Source organism: Tripterygium wilfordii, chromosome 12 (assembly GCF_013401445.1).
Source record: "Tripterygium wilfordii isolate XIE 37 chromosome 12, ASM1340144v1, whole genome shotgun sequence".
Classification (NCBI taxonomy): domain Eukaryota; kingdom Viridiplantae; phylum Streptophyta; class Magnoliopsida; order Celastrales; family Celastraceae; genus Tripterygium; species Tripterygium wilfordii.
In genome coordinates, this window is record NC_052243.1 from 10837382 (window position 1) to 10863413 (window position 26032).

General features: G+C 36.9%; 5 protein-coding genes across 7 annotated transcripts; 1 reads left to right on the forward strand and 4 right to left on the reverse strand.

The window, feature by feature from the left end:
* Window positions 1–356: 356 nt before the first annotated feature.
* LOC120010180 (fluoride export protein 1-like) lies at window positions 357–7885 on the reverse strand. Of its 2 annotated transcripts, none has more exons than XM_038860896.1 (7): window positions 7351–7885; window positions 5599–5977; window positions 5379–5465; window positions 3732–3830; window positions 2615–2807; window positions 2020–2444; window positions 357–1513 (listed from the first exon to the last, which is right to left on the reverse strand). In XM_038860896.1, the coding sequence occupies exons 2-7, from the start codon at window positions 5968–5970 to the stop codon at window positions 1295–1297; spliced, it is 1395 nt and encodes a 464-aa protein (XP_038716824.1). In that variant the 5' UTR covers window positions 5971–5977; window positions 7351–7885; the 3' UTR covers window positions 357–1294. The 2 variants fall into 2 exon arrangements, with proteins under 2 accessions (XP_038716824.1, XP_038716825.1); XM_038860897.1 differs by lacking the exon at window positions 7351–7885 and adding an exon at window positions 6947–7232.
* A 5194-nt stretch (window positions 7886–13079) lies between these two features.
* On the reverse strand, window positions 13080–15591 carry LOC120011336 (auxin transporter-like protein 3). The gene is made up of 8 exons (XM_038862426.1): window positions 15399–15591; window positions 15127–15312; window positions 14908–15020; window positions 14629–14812; window positions 14322–14419; window positions 13975–14182; window positions 13604–13861; window positions 13080–13508 (listed from the first exon to the last, which is right to left on the reverse strand). The coding sequence occupies exons 1-8, from the start codon at window positions 15552–15554 to the stop codon at window positions 13314–13316; spliced, it is 1398 nt and encodes a 465-aa protein (XP_038718354.1). The 5' UTR covers window positions 15555–15591; the 3' UTR covers window positions 13080–13313.
* Window positions 15592–17802: 2211 nt separating this feature from the next.
* Window positions 17803–19241, forward strand: LOC120011366 (pathogenesis-related thaumatin-like protein 3.5). The gene is made up of 3 exons (XM_038862466.1): window positions 17803–17935; window positions 18021–18684; window positions 18935–19241. The coding sequence occupies exons 1-3, from the start codon at window positions 17875–17877 to the stop codon at window positions 19068–19070; spliced, it is 861 nt and encodes a 286-aa protein (XP_038718394.1). The 5' UTR covers window positions 17803–17874; the 3' UTR covers window positions 19071–19241.
* A 178-nt stretch (window positions 19242–19419) lies between these two features.
* On the reverse strand, window positions 19420–21801 carry LOC120011397 (probable inactive poly [ADP-ribose] polymerase SRO2). Of its 2 annotated transcripts, none has more exons than XM_038862505.1 (6): window positions 21718–21801; window positions 20510–20976; window positions 20194–20432; window positions 19975–20111; window positions 19765–19854; window positions 19420–19648 (listed from the first exon to the last, which is right to left on the reverse strand). In XM_038862505.1, exons 2-6 carry the CDS (start codon window positions 20962–20964, stop codon window positions 19646–19648), a joined length of 924 nt encoding a protein of 307 aa, XP_038718433.1. In that variant the 5' UTR covers window positions 20965–20976; window positions 21718–21801; the 3' UTR covers window positions 19420–19645. The 2 variants fall into 2 exon arrangements, with proteins under 2 accessions (XP_038718433.1, XP_038718432.1); XM_038862504.1 differs by having other exon boundaries at window positions 19765–19860.
* Window positions 21802–23258: 1457 nt separating this feature from the next.
* LOC120011455 (probable inactive poly [ADP-ribose] polymerase SRO2) lies at window positions 23259–25756 on the reverse strand. The gene is made up of 6 exons (XM_038862573.1): window positions 25598–25756; window positions 24407–24873; window positions 24091–24329; window positions 23872–24008; window positions 23662–23757; window positions 23259–23545 (listed from the first exon to the last, which is right to left on the reverse strand). Exons 2-6 carry the CDS (start codon window positions 24859–24861, stop codon window positions 23543–23545), a joined length of 930 nt encoding a protein of 309 aa, XP_038718501.1. The 5' UTR covers window positions 24862–24873; window positions 25598–25756; the 3' UTR covers window positions 23259–23542.
* Between the last annotated feature and the right edge of the window lie 276 nt (window positions 25757–26032).

Consider the following 26032-nt stretch of genomic DNA (forward strand, 5'->3'; position numbering starts at 1 on the left):
CACGTGTTTGATGCCATTATCAGCTTTCTGCTTCTTAACATAGGGTAATTGAGATGTTTGATGCACATTACTGGTCTTTGAAGGAATGCAGAACCTCTAGATTTTCTATGCACATGATATCTCAAATCAATTGCTGTTCAATAAGCTAAGATATGTTCAAGATATCACTTTTTTCCTTCTCCTTATCGATGATTAAGTTGTTTCAAATTGAATTGCAAATTCAAGGGCGTAGGCAACAGCTGTGATAAGATGAAAACATAATTGAGTGAATCTGTGAGAAAAATTTGCCAATCTGGGAATGATGTAGCCATCCTGCACATTCGTCAACTGAATTTTATGTGCGAAGAATTCGAAGATACCATCAATAAGACGTTGGCACAGATGAAGAATTGTTCATCATTAGTTGAAAACGGGAAAGAAAGGCAACTGCTATCTCCTATATGTAAAACCAAGCCATGCACTGAGCAACGCTGGGGCAGAACGAGAAGCAATTTAAGAGACGAAGATGAGCATAAAACAATTAAAAACACCCAGAACATAGCATGAGATCAAACTCTACTACCATGATGGAAAACAAAGGAACACACCGCCGCCATCAAGAAGGCCTCCATGGTGCTTAACTTCATCAATTTATGATGGAGAACAAGGAACCCAGTGGCACACCATCTCAACAAGGCCGCGATGGTCCCTAAATGAATCCTTCTATCTAAAGGCTACTGTACTGTTCCAGACTAAATACACCAGCTTAAAACAAGCAAAACTCAATACAATAGCAAGCCAAGAATATCTGCGTGCTCGTGAATACGCAGACCAAAGCCTACCTGGTCGATGATGACTCCATTGGAAATTACAAAATGGTATTAACCACTATGAGAACCTTGCCCTAAAACAACCCTTGAAACATTCTTCACTAAACCAACTTGTGGTAGTGTGTGCAAACTTTCTTCATCAAATATTCTAAATCAGCTCCATTGTCTGTGCTTGTTATTTAAATATCATATGCAGTCAAAGGCTTAGCAATTACACTAGCTGAGATTTGTCAGGTTTGGCAAAGAGAGGCTCCTGCAATTCTCACAAGGCCAAACCTTACCTCAGACCAGAGGCCATGCAGAATGCAATCAAAATCAAGGCTTGGCAATTACACTAACTGAAATTCGTGAGGTTTGGGACGCATAGAGGCTCCAGCAACTCTTGTAAGGCCAGGACATCCTTTTACTGAAACCTTACTTCAATCCAGCAGCCCGGCACAGAATGTTAACTTGACATCAACTGTACCCAAAAGAAACTCAAAGCGCTACTTGTATCCCCTTGTCCAAACAGGTACTGAATATATCAGAGTTCCCAAGCCAAATGAAACACCTATTGTTATTAAGGCATATGCATAAGCTCTCCATGGGTGCCTGCTCTCTCTCATTGCATTAAACTCAGCGGCGAAAGTAGAAACAGTACTAAGACAGCCCAACAGGCCAAATTGTATGCCTGTTACAATGGTAGTGCAAGCACTGGTGTTCACCTGCAAACCACAGATCTCTCCTTACGAAAAGTTTCAAAAAAGTAAAATATTGAGCAATATTCTGCATAAGCATTAGACATATACAAAACCATTGAAGTCAAATTGCAATCTTCAATGTTGTAAACCCTAACAGAATTATGATATCAAAGTGAGCCTTAATGTGAGAGGTTCCAAATTTATCAGAACGTCTAATCATGCGAACAAAAAATGCACGATCTAATCATTATCATTTTTAAATCTGTGCCACACACATATGGAGAGGATAGAATTTCTTGAACATAATAAGGACATTTTTTGTGATGGTAAAGCCTCTCCTACCTGAAAAATTATAATGATCCGACACTGTTCTTAAAATTGCTGGAACCTCTCTTGTTGAGTGTCTAGAATATTATAAGGAGAATAAAATTTGAATGTCCACCATGCATATAAGGAGAGGATGTAATTTTGTTAGTTGGAAAAAATGGAAGAAGGTATGTGCAGACAGATTAATACATCATAAAACTCACCGCCTCCTTCAGAGTTGAAAGCGCAGCCATGACACAAGCTGCAGAAACATTTGCAATTAGGGTCCCAAATGGAACCCATTTTAAGATCCCTGCCTTCCCTATGCCGCGTCCATTCAATCGGGCCAAGAACCACCTTATCCAAACGCCAAAAGGTCCAACTATGCAAGCCAACCATAGTTGAGCTCCACTGTTGTGGCTATTAAACTCCTTTCCTAATAATGTTCCGCTCAGACTCCATAGCAAGCCTAACAGAAGAGTCAACACAATCAAAACCACCCAATGTCTCCGGCGGCTATTTATCCTCCACTTGTTGACAGAACCAGTGGTTTGACTTTTTGAACTTTTGTGCAGCCCCTTGAGAAGCCACCTGAAACCCTTGGCTGTCTCAATCCCAAAAATGATGGAATAGCCCACAAGAAACAATCCTGCAAAATTTCCAAGGAAGGTTTTGAACAATTTTAGACCTTATTGATATAGCAGGCTCAAGTGCAAGACAATCTAATCACATTAAAATTAAGATGGTCCTTTACGGACCAGTTGAACTACAATTCTACTCAAAGGTAACCTCAGGAAGTTCCAGTGGAGTGCCCATTACCAAGGAGAAATCCAAGCACAGAAAAGACCCAGTGATCATTAACACTGACATCAAGCATTTTCTGGTTCCATCCACTGAAAGTTGTAAGGCTTCCCAGGTAACCGGTCGATAATCCAATGGCCAGGAAATCAGACACATTGGATATATCCCCTTTGAAAACAACACCGAACCACCCCATTAAGAAAGAACCAACCTACAAAAATCCTCGTTACATTTGCCCAATAATAACCATAGCAATGAAAAGTAGGTGCAGTGAACTAAAAATTTTAAAACTGAGGTTCATTCGGATTGGTGAGGGCAGTCGTAGGGCAGAACTCGTAGCGTTCAGCCTAGGTCAAAACAAGTTCGCACCATGGATATGGCACTAACCACCTCTGTTAAGCATGCACAATTTTGAATCCAAATGGCAATAAAGATGAGCATGAAGAATTTTGAATTTATTTCCTTCAAAGTAATTTTGTTGATTTTTTCGGCTTCATCTTGTACGAAAAGGATACAGGATTGGGAATGTTAAAGCATTTAAATTTTGAATAGCTTTGAAGAAAAGTGGCTGCAATTCAAGTTTTAAGTTGCTGCAAAACAGATAAGAAGCTACAGACATTGTAGGTATAGAATATTAGCTGGTAGTGGTACTTATGGCTATAAACTGTGATCAGAGATTATTACGAAAAAGGAAAAAAAATCCAGGCTCACATTCCTCTAGCTAAACTTGAACCCGCAACTGCGGGTTTAGGGTTTCGGCTTTAGCGTCTTGCTTCAGCTTTGTCCACCCCCTTTATTAATAAATTGTCAGCATATGAACTTCTAGATTTCCCATTTTTCATCAAAGATCCAATTGCTTCACAGTTTTGAGCTCCACAGCTTTCATTAGCAAATGAAATAAAGCTAGTGGAGAATCCAAAGAGCATTCTTCTTTAAATTGCACATACATGATACAAACATGCTTCACAGTCTTGCATGACCAAGAAAAATAGTCACCATTGAGGCATGCAAAATTTATGTGTGTGTATATATAATAGAGGCAACAACACTTTACATTTCGAATAATTCAACAAAATCTTCTCAAAAGATGGAGTGTGCCTCTATTCCATTGAGAAAGAGAGGGAGAGAGAGAAACCATATTTGATGGAAGATCCAGATACAGGATGCTTTGGTCACTTGTTACATGAGCAACACCAGGGCCAAAGAGCTTTTGCAATAAATACCTTGTTAAAACCTGCACATATTGGGAATTCCAACATCAGTAGTTTGCCTAAAAAAAATAAACCTCTAACTCTACAGAATCTCCTGGTATAGGCTTCAAAAAGTACGAATAAGTAAGGTGATTTACTAAATCCCCATTAATTATCTACTAAATTGGCTGCTTAAAATAAAAACTTTCCATGCTATAATGTTCTCAGTCAAAGATATCACACCAAATCAATGGGAGGGTGGCGGCCAAGAGCATAAAATTTAAACTTGGGCATCTCATGTTTTAACTTTTAATTAGTGTTTTCATAACCGAACTGCTGGTCCTACCGGTTTGACTGTCAAAAAGAAATACTTGTTTTATATATAAATAATAACATGGTAAATTTGAATACAAACATTGACAGTTGGGGATTTAGTCTTGTAAATAGAGTGAATCAAGTTCAATTCCTATAAATATTTTCTTCTTCTTTTTTAAACTATTAAGACTTAAAGTCAATGACTTCTTTTCTACAAGAATAATAATACAATAACATTATTGATAAACATTTGACTTAGCCTCTACTTGGATTGAAAAATGAAGGGTTAAGTAGGGTAAGTGAGGGAGGGCACCTTACATGGGTAGAAGATAGTGATGCATTTACTTATATACCCCCAACCCTAATCTTTTTATTTTTATTACTACAAAATGGGGCAAATATGGAATCAAGAATTAGTTACTTTCTCTCACGTCACAGACGCTCCAATTTAGGGTAACAAATATGACAAATGAGGGTAGTAGAGAATCATACCCTACTAAACTCTCCCTCTCTAACCCAAGTAGGGTAGAACCCTTACCCTCTAACTTAACCCTCCCTACTAACTCTCATAAAATGTTATCCAAGCTAAGCCTTAGTCTAGTGGTTAAGAACTAGGCCATGTGATTTTGTTTTGAAAGTTTAAACCCCTCAATCATCATTTTGTTTCGATTCGATTATTACTCAACAACAAAAATACTTTTTTATATAAAAATAATAATGTGGTGAGCATGATTGCAAAGATGTGCTTAGTCTAGTGTCAATGGTTTTAAGGAACATTAATGCATCACGATCCGGAGTTTGCCATTATACACTATTTAGACATTTCATGGGCAGATATAACAGACAACTACCAAACTGTCTCTCTTTCACATCAGACATTTTCCCCTAGCTTGTCTTGTGACCAAAATACAAATAGGAACAGAGAAACTATGATACCTGAACTGCTTGTGCTGATGAAACAGAGCAACCCGTTTCCCTTTAATTCTTTTTTTTTTCAACATCCTCCTACTCGGTGAATCAATTCTTCATTTGGTTAAGACTACTAACTTAATTACTTCAATACTATGTTACTAAGACTGCTAATAATGTTGCTAAATTTGTTAAGGAAATCTTCATAGATCACAAAAATATGGAGAACTTCCAAAAGATGCTTCTTTTCAAAGGAAAACAGGGTGATTAACATATTGCAATAAGTACCAAGATAGAGATAACAGAAAATTGCTCGGTAGAATTCTACTATGGTAGAATAATTTTTTGTAAAAAATTACGTTTATTACCCCAAGTATTCCAAAAACAGCCAAATGGACAAGGCACGACATATACTCCAGTAACTTTGGTAATTCCATGCTTTTGTCCTGCTGCTCCTGCACATGATTACATGTAACACATCGTCATAGCCTGAACATTGATAAACTTTATAGTGTATGTTACATGAAAATTGCATAGAAAAATGGAAGTAAAACGTATAGAAAAAGATAGAAATGAACTACAGCTCACTTGTCTTTTGTCCTGGGTGCGCACAATTGCATCAGTGGACATAGGAGATATGATTTCCTCTGGCAATGGGGACACATGGGATACTGCATTCAATGCCTTTGCATCAGAAATCGGAGCATCTACTCCACTCTCCAATTCATTATCAAGAGAAAAGTGGAAGCTGCTGCTCTCTGAGTGCCGATTACTGCTAAGTGCCCTGTCACCAATATCGCCTGCCTCTGATACATTTTCACTTACTATATCTTCATCTAGCAGAAAAGGCAGAGCATTCGGAAAACGTAGGGAACGCTGCCTAAGGGAAGATCCTGTGCTGCTTGTCCTACTAAATGAACTGGTCCGTCTCAGTTCACTTTTGTAATCCTCGGGATCCATGCCCTTCCTGAAAAATCACAAGGCCTTAATTCAACTTCAAAAACTTCAAGATAAGCAATGAAGTTATTAAATGACGTCATTACGAAACCAAATCAGCAATATATAAATAAGAAAATGCTGATGAATATGATGACAATGCTCATTTCATCATTCATAATTTTTTAAATATTAGTTCAACTACTCTATCCTTGAAAGCTAACAGCTATTATCAAAAAGAAAGGGAAAAAAACAGTACATGTAATTATAAGATCAAGGGATACCACCTTGCAAACTCAAGCATACCGATTACTAAATGAGAGATGTATGAATACTTATGCACAAAATCACTGAAGTGAAAACCAAGTTTTTTTGTTTGTTGTTTGGGGGTGTTATCATTGTCCATGCCTGTAAAAGGTACCCATAAATTACTTTCTTGATTATACACCTACCTTACCATCACTTAATAATAAAACAATATTGAAACACACAAAAAGATGAAAGGTAAATAATGAAGGAAGCATATAGAAACAAAACTAAGGGCAACCTTTTCTTCTCTGGGAAATTCTTGTTTGGAGTAAACTGTAAACTTGCAATTTAGACAATATCTTAGAGGCCTGACTTATTTCCTTCAAAGTTCACCACAATGGTAGCAAAAACACAAACTAAGAAGCCTCCTACAGTCCTTCAAAGTTCAAACCCCAAAAATAACAAAATAACAAAAGAAAGCCAGCAATGTTGCATTTTATTAACAATTATCAAATATAAAAGTCTTTAATGGACAACCATAATCTATTGATACTAACCATCAAAATCAATTAATGGTTCATATGCTAATAATGTTAAAATTAGCTACTTTACTTCTCATTATCAACTCCGAGAAAGATATAGAGGAGGGTTTAGGTCAACAAGGGTATGAACAGTTGTAATTGGTTACAATAGAATTCATGCGGAACACAATAAGATGATCAGCAAAAACAAGCACAGAAATAAACTTCACTTTTCTTTGACATTGAAGATATGTCCTCCACTAACAGAGCAGAAACTTTCAACTGTCTATGAGCCCACTTCAATCTTCGATCTAATTGGAGGTGATCTATTATTCAAAGTCTCAATTAGATTGTTTTTTAACAAAAAAGAAACAGAAAGATGAAGAATCATGATAAAGTGGAACCCTTTCGGCACTTTCTAGATTAAAATATCGATGGACCCATAAAAAGGTAGATGAAACTTCAATTTAATAATTCACCAAATCAAGCAAGCAAGCAAAATGACAAGCAGTGAAGCACAGATTGGCCTACAGAAGAAAACAGATAATAAGACAAAAAAAAACTCAACAGGAAAGGAGAGAGAAGAAAAATAAAGGGAATTGTGTCCCCCAAGTTAGGGTTGTGAATGGTGTACCTCACAAGGGAGTCTCTTCGACAAAACTCTCAAATGGGTCTGTAAGTCAATTACTGAACCAAAACGGGTTCCGTCACACACACGTCAATGCATCGGCGGCCACCAATTCCTCTAACGGAAAGCGATTGCACGGCCTAACAAGATCTGGCTGCTTCAGCGCAACCCGATAAATCATTCAGACACACGACAAAACTCAGCTTCTAAGTCCAAGTCTGTATCCTGCTGACTCAATAATAAGAAAAAGATAATTAAGTCTCCTCCTAAAGAAATTAGGAAATCTCTTCCTTTGGTCAAGAGAGCCAACGGTCAAAAAAGACTGCGAATCTGCTCGTTTCCTAGGGTTTTTGGGCCCTTTGTTGGCCTTCCTCTTAAAACTCAATTCATGAGGGATCGGACTCGGAGGCTTCGGCCAGGCAAAGGATATGGAAAACTGAAAATGACCCAACCAAATTGAACCATGAGAGAGAGTTCGTAGATTCGGGAAATGATACTTTTCGTCCCTCACATGTGGATTTTGTAACAACTCAGTTCGTCTCTCACTTTTGATACATAACAATTAAATCATTGATTTTTGTGAGTTGTAACTGTTATCATTTTTAGAACAAATTCTGTCAATCAATCTGTTAACCTATCATATTGACCTAACGGATTTGTCCCAAAACCAATCGAGTTACGACTCACAAAGATCAATGATTTAATTATTACGTTTGAAACTTGAGGAACTAAGTTGTAACACAACTTGAGACTAAGTTGTTACACAGCCCATCTGTGAGAGATGAAAAGTATGATTTCCCTTCGTAGATTCTAATACTTATTCTGACGCATTATTTTTGCATTGAGTTTTGATTCAAAATTTAATAGATCCATATGATTTGTGGGTATTATATTTGACACACAAATTTATTATTGAGATGGAGTACGATGGGATGTGCTTTTCATGGTTTCTCTCGTCACAAAAAACAATCTCAACAAAGATGGCTATATTTCTATTGAAACTATTTCAGAACCATTCATCTCCAATTACTAATGACTCCCCTCCACACAAATAAATTAATAATCCATCCTTCCCCCTCAATTCAAAAATTCATGCCAAGTCAAAACTAATTATTATTTTTTTTGTTTGGTATTATCCATCTATTTGTATTTGAGATAAGAATTGGGAGGTCAACATGATAACAATATTATTTTTTAAATTTTTTTTTCTTATGGTGAATAATGGTGATGGGCCTTCCAATTCCCAAACAATGAGTGACCCAACAAAAGATTTACGTTATTTTGATTCAAATTTTATTTTGCACATTAGTTAAATAAGGAAAAATAGTGTGTCTCATATAAGAATTTGGGTGGTAAGTTGTAGAACTAATCCTTGCATTTGGCTAGAGGAAGTATACAATTTCTGACTTCAAAGGTTGCAAGATGAGAATTTCATTTTAGCTCATCCAAGTGGAGGAAGGCAGAATTGATCTAGATTTTATTTCTTTCAAATCTTTGTGGTTTTTTTGGCTGTGTGAATTGTTCCTCTATGTATACCAGTAGTTTGGTTGGATGGGTGTAAGTTCCCATTTGGAGAATTGGAGGTGAAGATCAATTCAACCTTCTAGGATGGATGGGGGGGATATAATGTCAGCTGGAGTCCATGCTTCATTGCTTTGAATATGGATATTATACTTTGTAACTTTTGCAACGCTCAAACAGTATACAGAAGTGTCCACGTTAGAAATCCACACCCCATACATGCCAACTATATTATCCGGTTTGGGGTTTCAATTCTCGTTGATTCATCGGGTTAAACATTTGAAGTGGAAGAGAATGGAAGGAAAAGTTCGGTATTTAGGAAACATTGTTACTTATTAGATGTTGGATGACGCAAGTCATCAGATATGGGTGTTCAGAAGAAAATGCTGGCGATGTTTAGGTTATTAAATTTGATCAAGAGATTGTCTGCTTGATTTCACTTCTCTTGAAGAGCTCTGTTTGATAAACTTTGGCAATCGACGGGAGAGAGTTTTGGGCTTACTGTTGCAATACAATGATTTTATTCTTCGTTTGGTTAACGCACAACATTTCACCTTTTGGTTCCCAAACGGCCACCTAGAATTAAATCCTGCGAGTGTAAAGTGCAAATCCCTTGGATTAGGCTTGGTTTCAATTCAAAGTAAAGTTAGGCATGGATCGATTTTATCAATCATTAACGACCCATCGATAAGCAATCGTCAATCGACACACGAAATTGGGCTGATAATTTCACCCGACCAATTGGTTTAAACTTTAAAGCCAGAGCACTGACACCAAACTCTCTTCTTTTATGACATGTAATGACCAATAGAAGAAAGATCAAAAGTTGTAGGTTCTTATGGACTACTTGATGTATTTGATGCATGAAGCCACTCGACTTGTGCATAATTGGGCCTTCTTTAGTTGATTATCCATTGCATACCAAACCCAATTTGACAAGTACGAGTCCCAAAGACCCAATATGGTTCCACAACAAGTGCAATTTATAGTGGCAGCCTTATGTCTTAAAAAGGGAAGCTTCATCCACTCATTCTAGTTCAGCTTTTTCTCTATCTGAGATCACCATATCTTCTTCTGAGTTTCCAATGGGATTACTGGTTGGACTCTCTTTGATCCACAAGATCCTGTCACTGGTCTTGAAATTTATGCTCTGATAGTAAGGGATATTGTATAAAAAATGACACAAACAGAGTAAGTAAAGATAGTATTCATGTGTGCTTATGGCCTAATATAAAGGGGTGGCAAAAAAAATGGGTTCCAGATCGGACAACATCACGTGTTTACGAAATTTTTACATGTGCAGGCCCTAATTCGGATTGGATTTCGGACGTACTTAATTGACCAAACCCGGATTGGTTTAAATTTGTACAAATAAATCAGACAATAACATAATCTTGGTTAGGGATTAGGTTAGGGTTCAGACAAGTAAATCAGACAATATTTCTGTTTTTGGACCCGAACCTAGTTTTAAACCGGACAAAAAAAATTCTATTTGGACCTAGATTTCGTACATATAATTTACGTTCAAACTTGGTTTAATCTGGATTGGACAAATTCAATCATTCGGATCGGATAGAGTTTTGCCTAGCCAGGAAGTTCTAGTGTCCAGACCTTGTTGGACATAACAATGATTTTGCTAAACACAGGTGTTGTATGTACATGTATATAGAACCTAATTCGTGATAAGAAATCCGAGTTTAACGTATCTTCTCGTCCTGTTGTCAAACACGCACAGGTGACTTCTTTCTTTCTTTGTGGATACAGCCATACACATGTGACTTTAATATGATGTAGTAAAACCATTCCAACTATGTCGTGACTGGCTGATTAATTGGTCATTTGCCAAAAGTGACCGTGACCTAGATTTGATTCCTATTTCATAAGCTTACACTTGCATGTCTACAAAGGTTGTGTGGACTTATGTGTCTCCGATATATGTATATACATACATTTCATGACCTTCGAACACCTGAGTGACAGAACGGGCATAAACTTCGGGCCACCATAACAACCCACACTATGGTTACGACAGGTCAGACTGAGTCAAAGCTCATGCATGAGAAATGAGGTTCTTAACCCCTTCTCGGGAGTGGCTAGGTTCATGGAATTAAGAAAATTCCGTGGAAATACTTCCAACCATACTTTCGCGTCATCCACTTTAAACTCAGAGATATAAGCAACTAAGCTATTGTTTCATCGTTTACGTATATACATGCACTTTAGTCTTGGAATTCTTGGATCAAATCAATAAAAAGAGAGGAGGAAGGATAAGGATTGTGCTTTTTTTTTTCCTACTTTGTGAAGGACAATAACTTAGGATTGAAGTTCCAACCAAAACTAGGAAGTTAGGTCATCTAGATCCAATCAGAGGATATCTCTTTTAGGGCCAAGTTCATTGATCTTAGAGAAATTAAAAAAGAGAAATGATAGATTGACAACAATATTTCATAACAATGAATGATCACACAAAGTCCTAACTAGCAAACTAGAGGGTCCCTGCTTCAACAAATTAATATGATCATGTGCTCTAAACCTACCACATCACATGAAAGTTGAAAGAGATTTAGCTGTGAACTTTCAGTCACTGTTACACACCCAATTATTGCACTTGAGCTTCCTTTGTTTTGGACGATAGTTGTTATTACCCAAACGAGTGTGCATAAGTATCTTCGCACCACTCACACAAGGACACGTTTTCTAGGTATAAGAATCAATGGTGACGGTCCATGAATAATAAATTTGTGTCATCCCGTGACATAGAGCGGGCAATATTCTTGATGTGTTTGGGTTTAGATTTCCAACGACTAGGGTTAGGTGTCTTGAAAGCGAATATTGGCCTTTTTATTTGCAGATGCTTTAAGGCATGAGTGAGTAGTGGGTATGAGAAATTAAGAATTGATTGCCGCTTTTGCTGTTCTTTCATGTTCGTGACCATTTTTCGTTCTCAGAGAAAAAAAGTCACTTTAGGAGTGAAGATCGGAAGTCAATATAGTATGCCCAGTTACTTATGGGCCCCCATATGGATCATTTGGAAAACTTGTATGCGATGTTATAAAAATTGTGCCCGAACATCGACCTAAGCGAGGGATTCGGTCACTGGTTCACCAACGGGTCATCGATCGAATAACATGTTTAATTAAAAATAATGCTATAAATAAATATGATATGATCATGCATTAAAAATCTAAGAAATTAGAAAATCAAGTTCACATCACATATCTAATATAGGAAAATATACCAAATACATATAGAAATCAAGTTTCACATCGTAAATTAAAATAATATAATAAATAATTCAAAATTCAAATACATTAACAAAAAAGTATTATTTTACCAACATGGTTCAACGATTTTTTTTTTAAAAAGGCTCAGTTTTATTAAAATTTCCCAACTCGATAGTTTAAATGGTGTTTTAATTGAACCATACATGCTTGGTGATCGATTCACCTCTGTTACGGTTCAACTTACCGATACAGTCCGATTTTTATAACACTGCTTGTATGGACATCAGTGTTCAATGTTGATAAGAATTATTGTACACATTTGATAATTCTACCAGTTCAAATTCAATCAATAATTAACTAATGTTCCATGCAGCTATTTAAGCCAATCACTAACTGAGCAAAAACTCTTTAAATTAGTTTGTATGTTTTCGTTTGTCTGTTAGGATATGTAGAAAGAGCAAAAGATAACACATCAAAGTTCTAAGAGACATAATAATAAACTTAAAGGGAGTGGAGTTTGTTGGATGGTAAGTTGTCCGGATTAACTTTGTCAAAGACATGGGGTACTCTTAGGTTCAACTCCTATCCAACAATATTTTTTTGGAGCCATTCTTATGGGCTGAAGTCCTGTAATTATCTGGTGCATATGGGATAACGGATTTGTGTGCCCGGAGTTTATCATATATGATGGAGTCTAATATGTCTGTGTCTTTGGATGAGTTACGTGTTAAAAAAAATGATCGAACTTGAGATGAGGATTTACATGCCCGGAGTTTATCATGTAGGACGAAATCTAATATGGCCGTGTTTTGGATGTGTTACTCGTGAAAAAAAATGATCAAACTTGTCGAGGACGGTACTATATTGATTATTGAAGGAATTGTAAAAGGTTTTTTAAGCCCCACAAAAATGAAAATTAAGGAAATGTCATTCCAAGAAAAAAATTATTTATCCAAAGATTACCCAAGAACATGTTGCACAATGGTAAAATTGCTAGGATGCAACCTAATGATCACAGGTTCAATTCTTGAAAACAAGTCTCCAAATACAGATAGGGATTGGGGATGACCATGATTGCCATCACACCTTTTTCATAGAGAACCCTTCAAAATTGGCTCTCTCTTACAATGAAAAAGCAAAAAAGAAAATGGCAATCTATTTACACACATAAGTATCTTAAAAAGTACTTAAAAGTGTTAAAATTCTACTATTTTTGTTCCTCACTCAAGCCTTGTGAGGTGGGCATTGGTAGCATTTAGTGAATAAACCAAATGTATTAATCTGTCCAACAAAATTGACCATGCTTGCCCATCCACCAAATCCAAATCCCACCACAAAGACCCATACCACCACAAATATGTTCATGGTGTACAATCCTGCCCAACCTCCTATGAATTTTGGTGGTCTCTCCACTGCATTCTGTGAATGAATCAAAATCAAAATCATTAACACCCGTCTCAATCAAAATTCAAGAAATTGAGGGGGATGATTAGGGAATTAAGATGACTGATTACCGATCGAGCGGCCAGAGAAATGAAAGTGATCATGTGTGCTAAGGCAGGAATTATGTAGACAGTGAAGCTAACAAGAAGAGATCCAACAGTTGAGTTTATAGGTCCAAAGAAGGGGAAGATAATTGCAAGGAACCATATTGGGATCACCACAGGAAGTCTAGCAAGTGCTCTCTTGAACGTACTTGGTGTCTTATGTACCCTAATTGCTTTCTCCCACACAAAGTACAGAGGAGTACAAGCAAACCCAAATGTTATGAACTGCACCCATTAACAAAAAACCATTAAATTTATATAAAAAAAATATGAATTGAACCTGTGATCTATTGGTTGCACCTCTGTCATTGGGTCACATGTTCGTCTGTATATTTTACCTGATGAATGAGCATGAGAATGACAGCAGTGTCTCTGTATCTAGTTCTTGGTAGCAAAGCTAGAGCATTAGAATGATTAAGAAGCATGTCCCCAAATGCCCAATACACAGCAGAAGCTGATGGTAGTGTTAGTGTTAACACATAAAGTGTTGCAATCAAGTATATTAGCTTGAACTTCTGAGGCTTCCACATAGCATGCATAATCTCCCTACAATCATATGAAAAATTATTACACACACTATACATATACATACACATACATACATATATATATATATATATATATATATATATGTGTGTGTGTGTGTGTGTGTGTGTGTGTTAATGTTTAATTATTGAGTCCTTACACTGTGACAGCATGTCCACCAAATGTGTAGAGAATGTTAGTAGCGCCAGTGAAGTATAGAACCATTTTTGTTGGTCCAGAATGCTTCACCCCTTCAACCTTCAAACAAAGAGAAAAAAAGGTGTTATTAATCATGCCAAAGATGGGTTTGAAGTCAATTCAGTCAAGACTAAAAATCCCACATCGCATTATCATAACCCAACCGAGTAGTTTATAAACAAAGATTCATTCCCTCTCATACATCCACAGTGGCAACGGCCTAGATATTAGTTTATAATGTTTGGGGAGAATTTTCTAACATAATCTACCTGTCCATGGAGAAGGGAAGCGATGGTGAGATACCAAGCAGTGTAAGTAGTCATCAACAGACCAAAGAATGACCAAATTCTGTAGTTATGGAAAGAAGGCATGAACACAGTCGTCGCGCAACAGGCTCCGAAGATGTAAGTCCAGGTCCTCTTGTCAAGATTGTCATTTATGTAGTAGATGTTGCTGCAACATTCATATGAAAAAACCAGGACTAATTCACAGTTCTAATGAAACAATACCAGTACTATTATGTTTCAGTAGATTTGTAATTAGATTACCTTGCACAAGCAATTAATTGAATAACAGATCCAAATAAAAGGAATGTGCAGTTGAAAAACAGCCCTATATTCCTCCAATGTTTCCCCAACAACCCATCAAGAACTTCAAACCACTGCATAACTCGAAATGGTTAATCGATTAAGAATGTATCCACGAGAATCGGTAAACCAAGGCCAACAATATCGTTGGTGTGAGTGGGATGAGATTTCTGACAGTACCTGAATGACATGATTCCTGAAATCAACCTTTTCTCTTTCTTTTCTGGTTCTGTACTCAACATAGAGGATACTGATAAGGTAAGCAGTCCAGCTTCCCATCAATCCATAGAAGACTTGAAACAGAATCCCAGATAACAATCCAAGTTGTGAAAATGAGTATGGAAGTGTGAGAAGAACTTGTGCAACCTACAATTTTAAAACAATTAATCAATGCAATAAAGAATGTTTAGTTTTTATGTTAATGTGTTCAAAGTATATATATATATATATACCTGGTTAGAAGCACAGCTGAACCAAGCATCATAGACAGAGCCACCATGCCAGAACAACTTAGAGAGCTTGCTCTTGGTCGATTTCGAATCGGTTTCTTCCCTCTCCATCTCCACATAGTTTCCAGCTACAACAGTCTCAACCTTCTCAGATGCCATTGTTGTACTACACTAGCTCTTTTTGGGGGAGCTGTTAATGAACTAGGAAATGAATCTATAAATAGATAAAAGAAAAGTTTTTCTTTTTCTTTGATACTACTTGTTATACTAATCCTTATTTAATTGCCTTAAAAGAGGATAATTTCTAGTGTAATAATTGAATCACCAAAGTAGTGGGGATCTGTCAAATCACCTTAGATGTTATATTTGTATAGCTTATTTTCATGTTCACAATAGTTTTAAAACACCCGGGTGATAGTTTAGTGATAAATCTTTTTTGGGCCAAACCGTATAAATTTGAGAGGTTATGAGTTCAATCTCACTTGGAACAATATCCTTATAGCTATGTTGGGCTTTAGCCAACTTATCCTGTCATTAGGTAGAAAACTTTTGTGTGCGTAGGCTTGTGAACTTGAGTTTAAACTCATTTGGAGGACTCAGGGGCGGAATTAGGCGGACAATACATAACAATAGTAACCTTGAAATTATCTATTTTATTATTGTAAAATAACCAAAAAAAAAATTCCCCCTAACTTTTTCCCAAAAAATCAATATATAACAGCTTACCTCATCATCAATTCATGATTCCGCTCTTGGGAGCACTTGATAGCTTAGCTAATCGATTTGTGTTTTAAGTTCTTTTTTTTTTTCATTCATCCCTAATTACCAATTGGCAAAAAAATAATTTCATGTTCATTGATTCATATGGTCTATTTTTATTATCATTGGTTGGTGATAAATCTATGTTCCCAACCTGTGACAAAGTCAATCTACTATTGTTCTTAATTTTTCTTTTCTTTTTCTGAATTTTTCCTCTTTATAGTTTTTATGGGCTTTGAAAATAGCATTGCACGAGCGGGGGTGGCCCACTTGAGTCCTGGAGAAGTACATTTTTTTTAATTTTATATTGAATAATAATAATATAATATTAATAATAAACTGTGGAATAAGGGTTTTTATTTAGGGAGAGGAGTCCAAGAAGATGGAGAGAATGATTACATTGGGTTGGGCCTTTAGTGCCAAACATGATTAGTACCACACGTGTGCCAACTGTCTTCGCTTTTATTTTCCTTTTTAAGCTCCTTAAAATGGGATTAGGCTCCTTTTGTCTAATTTAAATGTGTAGTACTCTATTCTCTTATGGACAACTGATTAGGCATCGCCCAATCATGAAGGGGTTGTGAAATTCTGTGCGGTCTTGGATGACTAAATTTGTCTTGACTCGAAGTAAATCAAGTTTGAATATAAATTATATGCTTGAAATCCAGATTCAAACATAAAAATTTTATTTGGTTTAAAACTGAGTCGGGGTCCAAACACAAAATTATTGTCCGATTTATTTGTTTGAACTCTAACCCGAATTAGATTATTGTTCGGTTTATTTGTCCAGATTTAAGCCAATCCGAGTTTGATCAATTAAATATATCCAAAATTCAATTCGGGTTAGACTCCGGACATATAAACATTTCACAAACACGTGATATTTACGTGATGTCAAATCATATTTTTGTTAATAAAGTCAAAAAAAAAATATGGGATAAGAAAGAATGAAGTGATTTTTTTTTGACCATTGTATAAAATTAAGAAATACGTGAAATGACAAATTTTATCGTTAGATCTAAAATTTTAGACTCTAAAATTATTGAGAGAATGTAGAGCCCTCAAATCTGCTATTCACCAACTTGGAGATATTAAGTCCCTCATATAACTTCGGTTCATCCCTCCTCTTGGATTCTCCAAATATGGGATCAATCAGTCACAAAAACACACAATGATGTGTAATTGTGTATATATTTTAGAGCTACATTACAACAGATCAATCAATCCCAAAAAAAGAAGAAGAAGTGATCAATCAATCTCATGTCTTTATTTTAATCATAATGTGTACATATGCCTATCATCTTTGTCACCTCAATCACCTCACCGCAGTTTCGGAATTCGCCTCACCCCATCTTAGAATATTGTCAAAACGCAACACACTACCAGATCGGGCTCCATTGTTGCCTTGTTTGGGATACTTTTGGTACACAGTAATTATATATTTCTTCAAAAAGTGAAAAGAGTGCCAAAAGGTAGCTGCAGCAAGAATGGAACCTCGTAGTAAACTTGCATGAAAGGTTTGGAGAAAGTATATTCCAAGTCTTTAACATGAAGCATTCCCTCTCTAAGTAACGGTCATTGATTTTATTAATACTATCACTCTTATCACCTCCCTCCACACGTATTCTTCCTTCCTGTGCTTTTTATATGGAAACCCTTCATGTTCTCTCTATCTTCTCTTACCCATTGGAGGAAGAAGAACATAGGAGAGACAGCATAGATGGCATCGCTCAATGACACGTTCCTATCACTTCTCTTGATTCTACTCACAATTTCAATAGGTAATATTTGTAAATATTTTCTCACCCCGACAACGATATCATACAAATTTGTTATTTACGACAGTTTTTGTCTTGACATTTGCAGGGACAAAAATGGTTGAATCCGCAAGGGTTTTTACAATGATCAACTATTGCAAAGAAACAATTTGGCCTGCAATAATACCAGGAGAGAACTTCAATGGCGGAGGATTTCTACTCAAACCAGGCCAATCTATTGTAATAACCGCACCAGTAGGTTGGAGTGGTCGAATATGGGGTCGAACCGGATGCAAATTTGACAAAACCGGGACGGGTTCATGTCAGACCGGTTCATGTGGCTCGTCCCTAAAGTGCACGGGATCAGGGGCAACTCCTTCAACACTTGCCGAATTTACCCTCGCATCTCCCGATTTTTACGATGTTAGCCTTGTTGATGGTTTCAATTTGCCACTAGCCGTTACTCCTATAAATGGTAAAGGGAATTGCAGTGTTGCTGGATGTAATTCAGATTTAAGACCACAATGTCCATCTGAACTCTCTGTTAAATCAAACGGGAAGGTCGTCGGTTGTCGGAGCGCCTGCGATGTGTTCAACACCGATGAGTACTGCTGCAGGGGTGTTCATGGAAACCCTTCAACATGTCAACCTACATATTATTCTAAGAAGTTCAAGCAGGCTTGTCCTACTGCATATAGTTATGCATATGATGATCCTTCCAGCATTTTTACTTGCACCGGCACCGACTACGTCATCACCTTCTGCTCAGCCAGGTCTTTCGACAAATTTAATTTTCATTCTGTTACATTAATTAGCAACCTATTTACGGATTCCAATATTATTTTATCGCAGTTATTCTAAATGTTGAGATGGACACACACGATTTCACATGAATCATGTGGAACTCATGATTTCACGTGATCATTTGCGTCCATCTCAGTATTAGGGATAATTGAGACAAAAAAACACTGGGATCCTTGTCATTTTTGTATTGAGGAAACCAATTTTGTTTGTTGATTTCAGGAACCAAACAGTCTGCACTTATCATAACAATAAGCTACAATGCAGTGGATCCAACGGCTTAAAATCATTGATGGGGGTGGGGTGGGCTGTGATGCTTGCATTGATGGTTCTAATCAATCCCTGGACCGTACAATAAAACAACCATTTGTGTTTTGGAAATTAGAGCATTTTTCGGTTTTATTTATGTGTTATTCTCTGTCTGAAGCATCAAGGATGCTTGGATTCTTTGTAAATATGGGGTTTGTTCTGCTCAATTCTTTCATTCTTCTTCTCCAAGCTTGGTTTCTTCAATAATCACTATTCACTATATAACCCTGTTGAATCATACAACAATATTGATCTAGATGGCATATATATTCAGCAGAAACAGCATGACAGAAGTCATAAAGACAAATTTCCTTGTTGATTGGATTAAAATGTTAAATGGCCTAGATGAAATGTCGTAAAACAACTGGAACGAAAAAAAAAGGGTAGAGAAACAAAAGAAATCCAAAAGTAACTAGTTACAGATCATACGTGAATTTTATGTCATATTCACATTTCAGTTCTCTCAGCCTTCAGGAATCAAGCAACAACAAAGAGCCTTTGAGCACCAGTAACTATTTCAACATCATGTCAAAAAAAAAAAAGATGTCTGTCTTTACTATATAACCCTGCTTTAGATCATATGTGCTGATATATGCTAGATTATAGCCTCTGCCTTGACCCAAGTTACTGCATAAAAACATGTCAATATTCAATGTGTGGATCTCTCTTACTTCAGATACTGTATAAAAAGACATAATAATGAAGTATCCATGGTCTTTAACAAATTACTAGACTATTCATACCATGTTTTTGTTGTATTTAACCAAAGTATCCAACAACTCATCCCCAGCTATTCGCCTCATCACATGTATCATCGGAGAAATCGCAATCTTCTGTTGCTGCAACCAAATTTTTTTTAAATTAACTTAAAACACAGATTAAGAAAACTATCCAGATGCTTCAACTTCTTGAAAAATATAATTGAGGATGTTAAATGCAAAGGAAATGATTACCTTAAATAAATCATATTGTTCGGATATCAAACGAAACCTTGAAGGTTCCAAAAGCCTTTCAAGTATTGCAATCAAATTAGAAAAGCTGATTGCCGGTCTCATGGGTGGCATTGAATTTAACTGTCCTATTGAATTATCTGAAACAGAAAGATTAAAGCAAGTTCAATATCAGATTAGTAGAATGAAATTAGAAGTTCATGATGAACAAGAGAAGCTCACTTTGCGACAGGGGAGACTTGAAACTTATGACCAGATCTGGTGTCAAGTAAGAATTCATATAAGCACTCCAAACAATGTAGACTTTGGGTGCTACAGGATCGTCTACTCCAGTGTCAAACTCAAGTGAACTTGGCTTAAACTGCGCCGAACGATAACTAATAACTTCTGTCTTTCCCATTATAGCAAGACAGGTGAAAATATGCCTAGTGCCCTCTTCATCAGGAGGTGAATGAATTATTCTGTCAGAGGAAAAGAAATTAAATTCTCAGCTATGAAAGGATGGTAACAAAAATATTTACTAACATTTCCTACTTACTCATGAAGAAGATAGTTTGGAGCAGACAAATGAATGCCAACACCATAAGATCGGCCATAAGCAGGTTCATCAGGCCTGGTAAACCCATGAGAGACAATAGCAGAGATATCATCCTTTGAAGCACCATACCAACCCCAAGTATAATTGGCATTGCCACCACATTTACTAGCCACAACCCCTAAGAGAATTTGATGACTTTGATACCTAATATTTCCAGACCAACTAGAGTGGTTGTTTTGGTGGATTGCCACAACAGTTGTTTGACTCGCCAATAAGTCCATCAGCTGAAGAAACATATTCTTTATCATGTGATATGGCTGATGCGATTCATGTAACTGTAACATTCCATGGCTAGTAAGGAACCCAAACAGATTGTGACTAGATGCGTCACTGTTAGGAACAGAATTCAAGAACTCTCTATTAGCCATTGACGATGAACCTTGGTCTTCTGCCATAACTTGCTCCAACTGTTAAATCCAGAAAAACAAGAATGCAAAATTCAAATTGCAGCGAATTCTAGACAAATCTTTTTCTTTTGTAAATTGACAAGAGTCAACCATTTGAAAATTCAGATTCAAGCAGATTCTACACAATCCAATTTGGAAAACGCCAAGAAAAATCCACACGAAATTCACATCCAATCCAATTCTAAGCGACCATTTGTAGAATGACAAAAACAAATATCCTAAAGAATCCCCAATTGTGAAATGAACAAGCTTGCATACACAATATAAGTAGAAAGAACTACCTGGGGAACACTACTGTGATTCGAGAAACAAAAAGAGTGTGAAAGAACCTGAATTTTGACAGGGAATTCACACTTAATTTTGTTGTATGTGAACCCCTAATCTATTCAAAATTCACATTCAATCAAATTCTAAACAACTACAATGAACTATCCTAAGGAACCTCCAATTGTCAAATGAACAAGCTCGCGGACACAATGTAAGTAGAAAGAACTATCTGAGGAAGAATATTGTGATTCAAGAAACAAAGAGAGAGTGAAAGCACTTGAATTTTGACAGGGAATTCGCACTCAATTTATTGTATGTGAACCCCTAATCTATGCGAAATTCTCATTCAATCAAATTCTACAACAATGACAAGAAACAAGTATCCTAAAGAACTTAATTGGCCAAATTCACAAGCTCGCAGAGACTAGATTGCGTTTGAAGAAACGAATAGAGAGAGGAAGAACGAGAATGAACCTGAAGGTTGTGATGACGGCGAGCTAGAGTTTTCTCTGTGTGGAGCAGAAGAGAAGATTCAAGAAGATTTTTTTAGAGACGGAGAGAGAGAGAGAGAGGGCGGGAATATATAGTCAAAGAGACTTTACAGGAGAAGAGATCGATCTGATCGGTTTTTTTCTTCCTTGATTTCGTTCCTTTTGGCGGGGTTTCACAAAACGCACTTTTGCCTGCCGTTTCGAAAGTAGACCGGCTTGGATCCGGTTCAGCATATCCATCTCCGGTTCTCCCGATGTGATTTGGGGCAAACTACGAAACTATCCCCGATGACCAAAAATGCATATTGCGCGCCTTGAGTTATCAATACGCCAATACCGAGCGAGGCCCATGACCTATGACCCATTTTAATCTATAATAAGCCATACGTCGTGGGCCTTGCATTATGAATATACAAATTGATAGTTTTAGTCAAACTCCGATTTTTTTTAAAGACATTCCAATTTAAGTTGATCATCTCTTGTAAAAATCAATTGACGGGATGTCTTTAGAAAAAATCAGTGTGATTAAAGCTACTCTACACGAATACCGAGCCAAGTCCATGGCCCATGGCTTCTTGTATTCAATCATTGTGATTGAAGGTTTCTGGCCGAAAAGTGTTGTGTATACCAGGGTTTCTAGGACCTGTTATTATGCATATCCCTTGGTTCTGTGATGATCTTTCCTTCCTTAATCTAGTGCCCAAATTGGTCTTGACCTCCGAGTTCCAATTTGACATATATGAATACGATCGTGGCATTTTTTAACAGAATTTGTGCATAAAAAAATTGAACAGAGTGATTTAAGTAGAATGATTCAGGTGTCATACTGTTTGATACTCGCGCTTTGCTTTGGTACGAACTGTTAAAAGAACCGCCTAGGCGCTTGCTTGATTCCCTGAGGAATTACCCTTATTGGACCGTAGAAAGTTGGACCTCCCATTCCTTTGGAAGTAAAATATGTTTCTCTCATCCACAACTGAGTGTATGGTGTTCCCTCATCTTAATATCTATGCCAAAAGTAATGGGTAATGACGAGCATTTGTTTCCAAGTGAACTGGAAAGTTCCGGGAATTAATTCTAACTCCCACATGATGAAAAAAAGTAAAAGATCTCGAGAAGAAAATAATCCTATTTGACCACTATACATGGCTAGCATCAAGAAATGGAATAATCTGGAATCTCGAGTAACTGGATTATATAAACTATGAAGAACACTCAACTCACTCTTGTAAGCAATCACTTTTCACCATCCATGAAGCATTACTGGTAGCCTCACTTGATGTTATGATTAAGTTTATTGATGCTTGGATTCTGTGTAAAGATGGGGTTTGTCTGCTCAATTCTTTCATTCTTCTTCTCCACGCTTGGTTTCTTCAATCATCATTATTCACTACATAACCCTGTTGAATCATACAACAACATTGATCTTGATGGCATATATATTCAGCAGAAACAGCATGACAGAAGTCATAAAGACAAATTTCCTTGTTGGTTGGATTAAAATGTCGAATGGCTTAGATGAAATGTCGTAAAACAACTTACGGAACAAATGGAACAAAAAAAAAGTAGAGAAACAAAAGAAATCCAAAAGTAACTAGTTACAGATCATACATGAATTTTGTGCCATATTCACATTTCAGTTCTCTCAGCCTTCAGGAATCAAGCAACAACAAAGAGCCTTTGAGCACCAGTAACTGTTTCAACATCATGTAAAAAAAAAGAAGAAGATGTCTGCCTTTACTATATGACCCTGCTTTAGATCATTTGTGCTGATATATGCTAGATTATACCCTCTCCCTTGACCCAAGTTACTGCATAAAAACATGTCAATATTCAATATCTGGATCTCTTTTACTTCAGATACTGTATAAAAAGACATAAAAATGAAGTATCCATGGGCTTTAACAAATTACTAGACTATTCATACCATGTTTCTATTGTGTTTAGCCAAAGTATCCAACAACTCATCCCCAGCTATTGCCCTCATCACATGTATCATCACAGAAATTGGAATAATCTTTCGCTGCAACCAAACGTTTTTTAAATTAACTTAAAACACAGATTAAGAAAACTACCCAGATGCTTCAACTTCTTCAAAAGTATAGTTGAGAATGTAAGATGCAAAGAAGATGATTACCTCAACTAAATCATATTGTTCGGAAATCAAACCAAATTTCGAAGGTTCCAAAAGCCTTTCAAGTATTGCAATCAAATTAGAATAGCTGATCTGCGGTCTCATGGTTGGCATTGAACTTAACTGCCCTCTTGAATTATCTGAAACAGAAAGGTTAAAGAAAGTTCAATATCATATTAGTATAATGAAATTAGAAGTTCATGACAAACAAAAGAAGCTTACTTTGCAATGGGGGAGACTTGAAACTTATGACCACGTCTGGTCTCAAGTAAGAATTCATATAAGCACTCCAAACAATGTATACTTTTGGTGTTAAAGCATTGTCTACTCCAGTGTCAAACTCAACTGAACTTGGCTTAAACTGTTCCGAATGATAACTAATAACTTCTGCATTTCCCAATATAGCATGACAGATGAAAATATGCCTAATGCCCTCTTCATCAGGAGCTGAATGAATTATTCTATCAGAGGAAAAGAAATTAAATTCTCAGCTATGAGAGGATGGTAACAAAAATATTTACTGACATTTTCTACTTACTCATGAAGAAGACAGTTTTGAGGAGACAAATGAATGCCAACACCATGAGATCGGTCATAAACAGGTGCATCAGGCTTGGTAAACCCGTGAGAGACAATTGCAGAGATATCATCCTTTGAAGCACCATACCAACCCCAAGTATAATTGGCATTGCCACCACATTTAGTTGCCACAGCCCATAAGAGAAGTTGATGACTTTGATACCTAAAATTTCCTGACCAACTAGAATAGGGGATTCTGTGGATTGCCACAACACTTGTTTGACTCGCCAATGGCCCCATCTGCTCAAGAAAGATATTCTTTAGCGTGTTATATGTCTCATTCCATTCTTGTAACTGCACCATCCCATTGCTAGTAGGGACCCAGAACCGATTGTAACTTGATATGTCACTGTTAGGAACAGAATTCAAGACCTCTCTATTACCCATTCTCCACAAACCTTGTCCTTCTGCCATAACTTGCTCCAACTGTTCAATCCAGAAAAACAAGGATGCAAAATTCAAATTGCAGCAAATTCTAGACGAATCCTTTTCTTTTGTAAATTGACAAGAGTCAACCATTTGAAAATTCAGATTCAAGCATATTCTAAACAATCTAATTTGATAAATGTCAAGAAAAATCCACCCAAAATTCATATCCAATCCAATTCCAAGCGACCATTTATAGAATGACTATGAACAACTGTCCTAAAGAATCCCCAATTGGCCAATTGTGAAATGAACAAGGTCGCATAAACAACATAAGTAGAAAGAACTACCTGGGGAAGACTATTGTGATTCGAGAAACAAAAGGAGTGTGAAAGAACTAGAATTTTGACAGGGAATTCGCCCTTAATTTCTTGTATGTGAACCTTAATCCATGCGAAATTCACATTCAATCAAATTCTAAACAAATTCAATGACTATCCTAAAGAACCCCCGATTGTCAAATGAACAAGCTCGCAGACACAATATAAGTAGAAAGAACTACCTGAGGAAGAATATAGTGATTCAAGAAACGAAGAGAGAGTGAAAAGCACCCGAAGGCTGACCAGAAATGCACATTCAATTCCTCGAATTTGAATCCCTAATCTATGCCCAATTCACATTCAATCAAATTCTAAACAAGTACAATGACAAGAAACTACTATCCTAAAGAACATAATTGCCAAATGCACAAGCTTGCATATACTATATAAGTCAAAAGAAATACCTGGGGGAAGTTTGCGTTTGCAGAAACAATTAGAGAGAGAAAGAACGATAATGAACTTGAAGGTTGCGATGACAGCCAGCTAGAGTTCTCTCTGTGTGGAGCAGAAGAGAAGATTCAAGAAGAGTTTTTAGAGACGGAGGGGGAGGGAGGGAGGGAGAGAGAGAGGGCGGGTATATATAGCCAGGGACTTGCAGGAGGAGATCGATCTAATCGGTTTTTTTCTTCCTTGATTTCGTTCCTTTTGGCGGGGTTTCACAAAACGCACTTTTGCCTGCCGTTTCGAATGTAGACCGAGTTGGATCCTGTTCAGCATATCCATTTCTGGTTATCCTAATGTGATTTGGGCTAATTACAACACTATCGCCAGACTGCATATTGCGGGCCTTGCGTTATGGATACGCTAATACCTAGCCAGGCCCATGACCTATGGCCCAT